Source organism: Aspergillus karnatakaensis, assembly GCF_047715665.1.
Source record: "Aspergillus karnatakaensis strain CBS 102800 unplaced genomic scaffold BJY04scaffold_93, whole genome shotgun sequence".
In the NCBI taxonomy this organism is placed as follows: domain Eukaryota; kingdom Fungi; phylum Ascomycota; class Eurotiomycetes; order Eurotiales; family Aspergillaceae; genus Aspergillus; species Aspergillus karnatakaensis.
This window is the reverse complement of record NW_027395805.1, coordinates 94,567-105,950: the sequence shown is the minus strand read 5'-3', so window position 1 is coordinate 105,950 and position 11,384 is coordinate 94,567. Positions and strand designations below refer to the sequence as shown.

Sequence of the window (11,384 nt, the reverse complement as noted above, 5' to 3'; positions counted from 1 at the left end):
TAGCCTATAGTACTGCATACTTTATGAAAGTATATACAATTACTAGAACTTAAATCTATTATAATAATTAGAATATGACTTTAAGAATATATATAATAAAGTACTTAAATATTATAAATAATATTTAAATCAACTATTTATATATAGGTTTTTTCTTTCTTAATTCTTTTTTATATATATAAGATCTCTAGCTAGCTTAAGGCCTTTATTTAAAAGGGGGATAATATTATAAACTATATTATATAAACTTTATATAGTTATATGATACCTTAACACCTTATCTATATATATAGATAAGATATTAATAGAATCCCTTTCTCTTCTCTTTACACTTCTTATTCTATTAAATCGACTATATTCCTTCCCTGTTTTGGTCCTTTCATAATAGCAGCCATACTAGTACCTTAACAAAGGCTCTGGAGACTCTTGCCTTCCTTCCAGTCCAGCATCATGTCCATGGCCGACTGTTTAAAGACAAACAATTGTCGTAATTTCCACGGTACCTCGGGACGCACAAATTGTGGCTGTCCACCCAGGGAAAGTCAGCAGCGACCCCGAGGGAATAAGCAAAAGGGACGAACCTGTACAAGAGAGAAGAACGTCGTGATGAACTTATAGATCTCCATTTCCGCAACATTCTTCCCAATACACCCTCGCGGACCATGTCCAAACGCCAAGTCATGTGCATTCATCGCCCGCAATCGCTCCTGATATTCATGCTCGGGCTCGTCCGGGCGGGCTAGCCACCGTAGAGGATTGAATTCGTCGGCGTCGTCGCCGAAGATTCCCTGGTCATTCCCGATGAGGTCGCCATGCATGCCGATGACCACCCCTTCGGGCAGCTGGCGCCCATCGGGAAGCTGCACGCCTCCTGCTGGGGTCTCACGCTCCATCATCCCAATGAATGCAAAATGCTTACGGAGCGATTCGCGAATTACAGCGCCGCAGAACAGGAGCTGGGATCGGGCGATGCAGAAAGGGACGGGCAGCGGTCCGGTATACGCGTCGAGCTCCTCGGAGATCCGCTGGTGGATCCAGGGAATTCTGAGCGTGTAATAGATAGCCGTGCGCATTACGACCGCCGTAGTATCACTGCCAGCCACGAGATTGGCTTGCATGTATCCGATCAGCTGTCCATCGGAGATCGAGGGATCCTTTCGCTGAGCCTCGAGGAACCGGTGGGCAAAATCCGGCGGTCGGGCCTGGGGCTTCAGGACCCCGGAAGTGCACTGCTCTTGCTCGATTCGCTCTTCCAGTAAACGCTTGCATCGCATGGCAAAGTGCCCGGATCGCCTAGGCTGGATGAATTTACCGAGAGGGTTCAGTCGCCATATTCGATCAATGATAGGCATTGCCAGCGCAATACCTCGATAGTCCAGGTCTTTCTGTAACTGCTTCAAGACGCCGTCCACGTCTCCCCCCGCCTTCATAAAGCCGAGATTGCGGCTCATAGTCATCTCCAGGACTGCATCGAATGCGACTAGTAGGGGAAGGTGAGCAAGAAGACCATAGGCCACTTTTGGGCGGCTAGTAAGAACTTACAATATTGCACCCAATTGTGAATATCACACGGCTTTTTGGTGTTGATAAACAGTTCATCCATGCGAGCATAGAAGACTCGGATATTCTCGTCCACAAACGGCTCAAACTGCATGATACTCGTCATCGAATACGCCCCCGCAACGGGCCTCCGGATCCTTGCGTGCGTCCGATTATCAGCCGCCGCAAACATCGTTGGCTGCTTCTGACCCTTGTATATCGGCGCCATGGCCTTGACCATATCCGACTATTGGCGACCCATCAGCCTTCCCACACTCCATACCGTCTAGCCCGACAGTACTAGTAGGACTCACCTTCTTAAAGTCCGTATGAAATCCGTACATGAGTTCAACCGCACGAGGGTCCGAACAGCTGACCATTCTTGGTCCGATGCGGATGATCGACGAGTTGTATGCCCTGTGCAATGCCGGAAGGTCTTCTTTGAACCGCCATTGCCAGACTTTGTAGAGGCGCCAGAGGTCTGTGCATTTAGCGGCGAAGGGGCCCGGGATACTGACCAGACCTGGCTGACAGTAGTTATAGAGGAGATGGGAGACAATCAAAGCGAGGAGACCGGCGAAGATCCAAGGCATTGCAGGATATTTGCAAGGACTTATCCCGCCACCGTCCTTGCCCACATCAGGGTGAGAAAAAGACGATGGACCAACAGGCTTGGGGACTTTCGTAATGTCATGATTTGATGGCAGGAAGCTGAAGGAATTAATGATGGTCATGAAATAGTGCCCTAGGGTCATCTTGAACAGGGTCCGTTCCGCAGGGGAACAGTAGACAACCAGACACCAGGTAGGGACGTGCGAACCTTCAGACCTTGAAGCCCTGTTGGCCGACGTGCAGCTTTTACTATCTATTCGCCAAAGGCCACGATGCCTATTACAGCTTGCTAGAATGTAGTCTTTACGTCAATGGACCTGTCTGTCATTCTACTATAGTGGAAGGTTGCAGAAAATGCCTGTATTACGGATATCGACCAGAAGTAATAGACCCTTGTGGAAGAGGCGATGGCTCATTAGAGACAAAGTTGCATCAAGAGGCGGATTTTGCGGATCCCCTGGATCGGAACTCCGGTCGGACGCTACCGTCATAGATTCACTTAGATCAGATCCTCTTCAAAGATTCACATCCCAAAGTCCGAAGTTAAACACAACCCAACGATCGGCAGTGGCTCTAAGATAGTTAGCCTAGCATACGTACCTAGCGAATCGCGCAAGATCGACCACTTTGCCGCTCTTCAAGCGACTATCATTGATCGTAAGGACTGTTGCCATTAACCATTCACGCCAATGGCAAGAATACCATTCGATGAGTCGTATTGGCAAGACTACCTTGCCGGCCAAGAAGCGAGTCTCCCACCGCTACCTGAATGGAGTCAGCTCTCCGATCGAGTCATTCGAATTCTTGGGGGCAATCCCGGGCTTATGTCTTTGCAAGGGACCAACACGTATATTGTCGGAACGGGCAAGTGGCGCATGCTCATTGACACAGGCCAGGTATGCTACCACACTGTAAGCAACTGATTGCTCTAAATCATTCATCTACTTTTCACTACCCATTGTTCTATCTTATCCTATCTTTTATCGCTCGCACTGATATCTTCGAGTAAAGGGAACGCCATGCTGGTTCGAAAGAATTGTTCAGTTCCTCCAAGAGCGCCAGTTGAAAATCTCCCATGTACTCCTTACCCACTGGCACGGGGACCACACTGGCGGGGTGAATGATCTCGTGGCCCACGACCCTGGCATTGCTTCCCGCGTATACAAAAACCGGCCTGATCCTGGCCAGAAAAACATCGTGGACGGGCAGGTTTTCTGCACAGAGGGCGCTACGGTGCGCGCTGTCTTTACTCCAGGTCATGCTATCGACCATATGTGTTTCATTCTACAGGAGGAGAACGCCATGTTCACTGGCGACAATATTCTGGGCCATGGCTACTCGGTCGTAATGGACCTTTCAACCTACATTGCGAGCCTCGCGTACATGGCAGCACAGAACTGTGTCAAGGGATATGCTGGACACGGCGCGACGATAGCAGACCTGCCAGTCAAGATACAGGAGTACATTCATCACAAGGAGCTGCGCGTCCAGCAGGTATTCTCTACCCTGTTGCGGAGCAAGTCCGGAGACACACGGCTGGGTTTGAAACTGGGGGGGGGCATGACCCTGCAAGAGATTGTGCAGTCTATATACGGAGATGTGCCGCCGCATATTTTCGAGAAGGCGTTGGCGCCGTTCCTCTCGCAAGTTCTTTGGAAGCTGGCGGAGGACCAGAAGGTGGGATTTAGGCCAGGTGAGATGACCAAACGACGCTGGTTTGTCCGCCAATGTTAGGTTAGTGAGAGAGAGCTGAAGCTATGAAAATGATTTTCATTTCTCTTATCCAAGACATATTGAAACTGTGGTTAAAAGTAAGGAGGATGTACAGTTAAGTGACACTCACGGCGCTTTTCTTTTCCGCGAGTTGTCGCCACTCGGCAATTGGCCTATGTAGGACGGAAAAGCGCCCCTTGGATCTCCTGACGGCATCGCCACAGCGTTTCCACGCGCCATCGTAGTAAGTCGAGATTACTCGTTCTAGTCCATCGCCTTGATGATATAGTGCGGCAGCAAGCTCAACAGCGTCCATGAGCGCGTGGCATCCACCCTCACCCCCGAAGATAGGCATTGCATGCCAGGAGTCTCCTATAAAGACCACGCCCCGCTCTGCTCCCTTCTTAACGTCTTGCTTGGTCATCGAGACATATTTACTAGTCCAATAAAACACGGAGTGGGTTTGCATTGCATCAGCATTGAGATAGTGAGACCAAGGACCCGCGAGCTTCCGTGACGCAACCTCGTCTAACAAAGCTTGCGGGATCTCCCTTGAGGCTTCAGCTCGGAGGTTTGGTCGGTAAAGAGGATCGCCTTCTCCAGAGGCCATCCGTGAATAAGACCAGTCAAGATGCGCCTCTGTCTTGGTTAGGTTGCAAACGGTAATGGGTGTATTGAAGCCGTCTCCGACGCCAGCGAGAATATTAGAATGGCCGACCAGAGGTCTGAACACACAGTCATATTCTTCCCGTGGGATCTTAAACTCTCCATGATAAACTACTGCCGGAACAATTCCTGGGGTGATTTCCGGAAGTACTATCGAGCGCACTGCAGAATTAGACAAGAAGCGTCAGCGTCATTACATATCAAACGGGCAAGGGCCCAAAGAGAGTCGCCATACCAGTGGAGTAAATACCATCAGCAGCAATGACGAGCGATCCCTGATACTGTGCCCCATTGTCGAATCTGGCAACCATGCTGCCTATCGTGCCCGTGACGCTCTTGAGCTTGTGCCCGTATCTCAAGTCTAGGGCCTCGTCGCCCTTGTCAGCAATCCAAGTGCGCAGAGCATTGCGATTTGCCCGAATAATAGACGGTTGGGTTTCTGGATCTGGGGCGACCAGGATATTCCCCGTAGTATTGTCGCGCATGATCAAGTCGACATACCCACTGCCGCCTACTTGACGGTCTGGCGCAACACCACGCGTGAGGCCGCGGACTGATACGTCCCCGAGTGCCTCAAGCAGCGTTGAATAGCCCCATTCACTTAGACTGATAGAAAAGCCCTGGTTGCGATCCTCCAGGGATCCCTCAAAAACGATGTTGGATATCCCGGAGTTTGTGAGCAAGCGGGCAACTGCGAGCCCCGCCAGGCCAGCGCCCACGATGAGGATTTGCTTTGTGGTATCCTCCTGTGCCATCTTGATAGCGCTCCCATGTGTGTGTACCAATACGAGTAGGATTGCGAATCAGGATGCAATTAGCCTTTGGGTTTTGGAGTCTACCTCGCTATAATCCGCCCGGCTGTGAACACAAAGGCCTCAACGGATTTGGCTGTGGGGCCGAAGACAGGTGCGTGCAACAGTCATGCCAGCGGTAACTACTGGAAACAAGGAAGAAAAGCTGGGGCTCGGAGAACGAGGGTCGGATGAAGCCATTGTCAGGATACAACGCTATGACCAAAATCCGGCGGGTCGGGATTCGTGGTAAAACAGGGCAGATAGTGTCGCTACAGTGGAAGTCGTGTGTCGGCATGGTTACAGTGTTCTTGCCGCACAAGGTCTTGGACGCCAATGATTCCGAAGTGACCTAGCTCGGAGGCCGAGTGCCTGGTCCTCGAGGGTGACGCAAATTGCTCTCCCGAAGGAACCGGATTTCACATCAAACCACGTTATGTCAACTTGCTTGCTGATTTCGACAGTGACCGATTACTCTGATTTTTCTCGGTCAACATTCCACCTAGACCTGGGAGAAACTATCAATCTAGTTGTAAGAGTAAAAGATACTGGTGTTTACAACCGTTCCTTCCAAAAGAAGACTACCAATCCCAGATCTCTTAGGATACATCTAGCACTCATCTTTCACCATTATGACCCATAGTGTACTCTAGCGGGATCTCGGGCCAATTATCAACACCATCCAGGATTGCCTGCGCGAAGCCGGTTGCGAGATGGGTCTCGAAATGGCAATGGAGAAGCCAAACACCGGGATTGGAAGCCTGGTAACGGAGCAACAGCCAAGCCCGTTCGGAAATATACGGGGGCGCTGATACTGTGTCGCGATAAGGAGGGTCAACCAAGTTGAAAGCCTCTGGCTGTGCCGCTATCGCGTCGGCAGTTGTATTCCATGTGAATACACCCATGCCTGTTCCAAGAACCCAGAACTTGGTTCCATGCTTGTGTATGACGTGTGATGTACTGTCCGAGATTTCGTTCCACTGGATGAGTAGATCTACCCATTGGTTGTAATTATTGCGAACTACCAGGGACGTGTTATAGGAATCAGGTGTATCTACACCCGTTTGCAGCATGGGCTCGTATGCTCGCCAGTCAAGGGGGAACATTACAAGGGAGTCTGTCATGCTGAATTGCCACGAACCGTTTAGAGTATGGATGCTGAATTTGTGCAGAACGTCCGAAGTATTGGCGGGCGCAATTGGGGGGAACGCTTTGATGGAGAATCGGTCCAAGAACACCACTGACGCAGTAACATTCTCGCTATCCCATTTAATATACGGGATTGATTCTGTTGAATTCAGGTCGCTGTGGCGATTGGTATATCGCAACGTGGCCCAGGTCCAGATAACTTGACTTTGTCCATTGCTCGGAACCCGAATAGTGTAGTCTTTAGGGGCTTTGTCGAGATTGACCAGAACGGCGTAACGCTCTCCGGCACGAATGTCGAATGCATGCGACAGCGTAGGTTCGATCAGATTACCGTCAACTTCGTACACCCACATGGGATGCTCGTCAATGGAGACCATCAGGGCGGAGGCCGTTACGGTAGCAACAAAGTTGAGGCTGATCCACTGAGTTTTGGTTGAATCAACTTCAATGATTTCTTTGCTACCGTTGGCCGGCACACAATCAAAGTACAGGTCGCGAGGCAGCATGCCAGGCCTAGATTGTGTCCCATTATCGATTCCAAAGCAACTAGTAAGGTAAGAGGAAATCAGGTGCTGCTACAGTCGCCAGCAAGGGAGTCTAGATGAACCTTACCCCTTTTCAGTCATCTCATCTGGGCTAAAGATGTCGTGAATTCCTGGTAGTGTGTTGGCCACGATCGCGTCATGGCCTGGACAGTTGACCCAGCCTTTCCCGTTGATGAGATAGCTATCAAAGCAGCTATAGATACACTGGGAGTTAGTCTGGCAGATCCTGATAGGTAGACAAGAGTAATCCGGGACCTGAAACAGGGGAAAGCTGACACGATAGCAAGCTGTGCGTATTGCTCGTAGTGTATATACTCAGTGGAGTTATACCTGCTCCAATCGGACAAGAGCATGAGCTTCGGGTCGTTGACCGTTGATTTAATCTCAGCAATATCCTGGCTGCTTTTACTGATCAGATGCCAGAGTGTTGGATCAATTTCCTTGCGCCTGATGACAATTGCGCCGTACAGGCCGTCCATCAGTTGAGCCCGGACATGCGAATGGTACCAATGGGTACCTGCCGGATAGGCCTTGAAACGGTAGATGAAGCTCTCGCCATGCTCAATAGGTGCTTGGGTCAAGCCCGGAACGCCATCAGAATACGGGGTACCGTTCTGTAACAAGCCGTGCCAGTGGAGGCTAGTGTTTGTTTCCATGTGGTTAAGAACAGTGATATAAAAACAAGCCCAATGTCAGCTTCACGGCGGCAAGATGTCGACTCAGAAATAAGTTACCTCGACGTCATCACCCTCATCAAAAATCAATGTAGGGCCAGGAAATTGTCCATTGACCTTTAACACGTATCGTTGCTGGCCATCAGGAGCTCCGAGTTCGTTTGTTATGATCAGGTTTCGTTTCTGAAGTTGGCCACTGACAGCAAATTCTAAAGAAACCAACCATACCAGGGCGAAGAAGAGCAACTCCACAGCCATTTCTGAAGATAGGGACTGTTTTGAAGTTCACAGATGGATAGGAGCAATATCTAGGGCTGTTTCGCACAAGCTGGAAGTACCCAATCTTTATACTATTTGCTTTTACTAGTCATGTATTCCAACCATTTTGTGAGTTTGATAGGCATCCATGAGAACAGCATTCCTCCTCTTACCTCTAACCAATCACAACATCTCTGCTACTGAAGACTCGGAAAGCTTCCAGCTAGGGGTGTACTATATGGAGAACTGAGAATTTGTTCCTACTAGGCTCGCGCGAATTTCTCCGTTGTCAGCCATTAAACCTTTGCGAGACAGAAGTCCCAGAGGTTACTCCAGACGATTTTTCTTCAGATACCAGCTGATTGATTGACTGTGAACTTTGTGATACAAGCATTCTAGCCGGCAATCTAGGCTTCTCGCCAGTTATGTTACACCTGACTCAGAATACACTTGCATTCTTTAGATATTGCATTCCTTATATACCTTTGCATACATTCACATGATATTACTCAACTGTCAAGGAATCATTTTCCGTCTGAATACGGTACAAGTTAATCATACTTAATACAGGCTTTTACTCTTTAGAGATTGTGACCCTGCAAAATAGTCTGTAGCATTCATGAGACTGTCTAGTAAATATACCACATGCTTCACCTCTGAATAAAGGTTAAGATGGCTATTCTAAAACTTCTCAATCCATTCAAAAGGCCATAGTTTCAAAGATGCAGCATACATTTCTTTTACACTACTCACACCACACCGTTTGATTCCCCCTCCCTCGTTTTTTTCTTATTTTTTAATGGTAGAGCAATGCTTAACCTCAGTCTCTGACGATGAATCAAGCATCAAAAACATAACTAGTCTCAGTGTCCTCATCAGTTTTATAATCCTGCCCCCACTTCTAGCGAATGCATCGACCAACCCACGCGGAACAACAAATACCAGCTGGGGGTTAAAAATGTGAAGTAGGCGTTGTTAATACCAAATGTGATCAACTGGTGGAGGATAAAAAGAAAAGAGCCCCTACCCTTCTGTCGCCTGTTTGGTAACTGCCTGTTCCTGTCGTCAAAAGGGTAGCCTACCCCTGCAACCCTACCTGGGCGAAAAAGTGAGGTAGAGTGGTTTTTTGACGAAAACAGCCCAGGACACCTGATCAGTCCAGTCCGCGGGAGTGTTCTTGTCCAGGTGAATGTTGTACTTGAAGAGAAGTTTAGTTATGATGAGTCGAGACTCTGCATTAGCCAGGTTCTGGCCCAGGCACTTTTGTTATTCAACTGTCAGCTGTTGCGGTACATGGCTACTAGATATAGTAGGGGTCCTGAGTCTTACATTGTATGCTCCAACACTAAAGGGGTGGTAGGGCTTGTGGTTCTCTTTCTTGAACTCTTCAGGCGGATTGGCCAAAAAGCGTTCAGGGCAGAACTCATAAGGTCGGTGGAAGTAATCCGAGCTTAAAGCAATTCCTCTTAGGGACATATTGCAGCCCGTCTGAGTTACAATGTGTCAGCTCTCCGACCGTGTTACGAAGGGGATTCACTTACCCCCTCTGGGATAAATAAGCCATTGGTATAGCCACCTCCCTTCGGTGGCACACGCCAGAGCAAGGTTGTTACAGGTGGGTATAGACGCATGGTCTCCTCTAAACAGGCAGTCAGGTACTCTAGTTTTGTGACGGAAAGGTGGGTAATCTCCTCTGGCGAAGAAAATGTGGTCCGGATCTCCTCAACTAGCCTTTCCATGGCGTGAGAGTTGGTACCCAAGAAGTAGACGAGACCAGTCAACAGAGTAGAAATAGTCTCAGAACCAGTTCCCACCAGAGTCACGGCAGAAACCACCATCTCTGCCTTTGTTAGTCCTTCGCCACTAGCGTTATCATCAACGCTTTTGATATCAACCCTGTCCCAGAAATCACCACGTATACCACCGTTTTGGATGCGATCATCGATCCGGTTGCCAGCGTACTTGAAGTTGCTCAAGCGGGCAAGTTGGAACCGCTTCGGAGTACAGTACGGGGCTAGCCACATCAAGCCGTGCTCGCGGAAGAGGAACTTCATTTGAGAATCAAAAGCAGTCTGGGCGAAAGTTTGCATCTGTTGAGTAGAATTGTAAGTCTAGGGCTTTTCCAACGTGATGAGGTGGATGGCTACCCATGGATGGACTTCTCCCTTCTCAATGCAGTTGAAAGGCTCACTCCATCCCAGATCACTGATGACATCAAAGCCAACCATGACCAGCCTGTAGATCGAGGTCAGATGAGTATAGGATTGTGTTAAAGTAATAGGCAGTGTGCGCTTAGACCACTAACCAGTCAGTGATGTTTATAGTCTCTCCAATTTTGGCGAAACCATCGACCTTGTCAATGAAAATGTTAATGTATTTGCCAATGAGTTGCTGCTGCTCTTGGAGGCCCTTCTCGGAGAACGCGTAGTTTAGAAGTTTACGGAACCGGGCATGCTCAGACCCAGCAGTGTTCATGATGCTTTTAGGACCTCCCTTGCCCTGAGGAACTCTCCTAGGGTGTCTTGGCCATTGTTCTCTACCTGGTACTCTGGCGAAAATATCGTGCCAGGCTTCCTCGTTCGAGAAGCTGAGTTCATTGGGGGCAATGCGAACGATATGGCCGTACTTGAGGTGAACTTCCGCCGACCGCTGCGGCAGACGACCTGACCATTGCCAGTAATCCTGTGGCGGTTGTTAATGAGGAACTATCCACTTGCATGAGGTGTTTCGATCGTGGTGACCTATACCCATGGAATTTTGCTGATGCGGTTGATAAATGGACCAGGAACATCAGCAAGAGGATGAAAGAAGAGATCACTGATTGCACATGCAATAAAATACAGAGCGAGGACCCCCAGAAGAAGCTCAATTGAGTCGTACAAGGATGGGGACAACAGCCTCCGCTGAACCATCAAGTCCACGTACTTGCTGAAATCATGCTCTATGGACCCCATTGTTCTGTGAGTCGTGAAGGATTATCTGATGGAGGGAAAGGGTGCGGTACGGTGTAAAGAACAGGAATTGAAGAGAAGCGAGCCCTGAGAGCCTGGACTTATAGCTCATTAGTTTGAGACGAAAATGGTGATTTACCGCTACGGTTTGGCCCTTCGACCCAGCGATATGAGGCCGTACCAAATTGCCAAGTCAATAAAAGCCGAGGCGGACGGGGCTTGTTTCGGCGGAGACGGCCGGTCGGCCTCCTATGGGCTCACCACCGTTACGGATGTCGCTGTCACACTCGGGGCCCGAGATCGAGAGGGTCAACTGGAACAGGCTCCTGAAATAGTTTGGGTCTGGACGGGGCATGTCGGTGGTGCATAATCCCTTGTGCTAGGTTCTCTCCGAGCATTCCGAAGGCCCGAAGTCTGGCCATATCCGTCGAGGGCGTTCACTGAAGTATCTTTTCACCCCTTGCAGTAACGATTCCAGCTCGGCGT

The 11,384-nt window shown here is 49.2% G+C and overlaps 5 protein-coding genes across 5 annotated transcripts; 1 reads left to right on the top strand and 4 right to left on the bottom strand.

Moving 5' to 3' along the window:
* Positions 1 to 404: 404 nt before the first annotated feature.
* On the bottom strand, positions 405 to 2,132 carry BJY04DRAFT_233206 (cytochrome P450; the record flags this gene model as incomplete). Its single annotated transcript, XM_073719915.1, has 4 exons — positions 405 to 524; positions 582 to 1,480; positions 1,543 to 1,786; positions 1,854 to 2,132. The coding sequence occupies 4 exons, from the start codon at positions 2,130 to 2,132 to the stop codon at positions 405 to 407; spliced, it is 1,542 nt and encodes a 513-aa protein (XP_073564766.1).
* Positions 2,133 to 2,659: 527 nt separating this feature from the next.
* Positions 2,660 to 3,954, top strand: BJY04DRAFT_233204 (beta-lactamase-like protein). The gene is made up of 2 exons (XM_073719914.1): positions 2,660 to 3,047; positions 3,163 to 3,954. The coding sequence occupies exons 1-2, from the start codon at positions 2,841 to 2,843 to the stop codon at positions 3,883 to 3,885; spliced, it is 930 nt and encodes a 309-aa protein (XP_073564765.1). The 5' UTR covers positions 2,660 to 2,840; the 3' UTR covers positions 3,886 to 3,954.
* Positions 3,955 to 3,979: 25 nt separating this feature from the next.
* On the bottom strand, positions 3,980 to 5,959 carry nscC (FAD-dependent monooxygenase nscC; the record flags this gene model as incomplete). The annotated part of the gene is made up of 2 exons (XM_073719913.1): positions 4,766 to 5,959; positions 3,980 to 4,692 (listed from the first exon to the last, which is right to left on the bottom strand). Exons 1-2 carry the CDS (start codon positions 5,283 to 5,285, stop codon positions 3,980 to 3,982), a joined length of 1,233 nt encoding a protein of 410 aa, XP_073564764.1. The 5' UTR covers positions 5,286 to 5,959.
* BJY04DRAFT_224550 (conidial pigment biosynthesis oxidase Arb2/brown2) lies at positions 5,939 to 7,947 on the bottom strand (the record flags this gene model as incomplete). The annotated part of the gene is made up of 4 exons (XM_073718004.1): positions 5,939 to 7,016; positions 7,083 to 7,208; positions 7,292 to 7,629; positions 7,750 to 7,947. The coding sequence occupies 4 exons, from the start codon at positions 7,945 to 7,947 to the stop codon at positions 5,939 to 5,941; spliced, it is 1,740 nt and encodes a 579-aa protein (XP_073564763.1).
* A 1,092-nt stretch (positions 7,948 to 9,039) lies between these two features.
* On the bottom strand, positions 9,040 to 10,859 carry BJY04DRAFT_211699 (cytochrome P450; the record flags this gene model as incomplete). Its single annotated transcript, XM_073714448.1, has 6 exons — positions 9,040 to 9,207; positions 9,277 to 9,435; positions 9,489 to 10,037; positions 10,095 to 10,182; positions 10,253 to 10,629; positions 10,695 to 10,859. The coding sequence occupies 6 exons, from the start codon at positions 10,857 to 10,859 to the stop codon at positions 9,040 to 9,042; spliced, it is 1,506 nt and encodes a 501-aa protein (XP_073564762.1).
* Between the last annotated feature and the right edge of the window lie 525 nt (positions 10,860 to 11,384).

Bases quoted from the DNA above. Each gene is read 5' to 3' on its own strand.
- BJY04DRAFT_233204 (XM_073719914.1), top strand. From the start codon at position 2,841: ATGGCAAGAATACCATTCGATGAGTCGTATTGGCAAGACTACCTTGCC. The intron at 3,048-3,162 runs GTATGCTACCAC...CTTCGAGTAAAG, and splicing joins TGCTCATTGACACAGGCCAG to GGAACGCCATGCTGGTTCGA.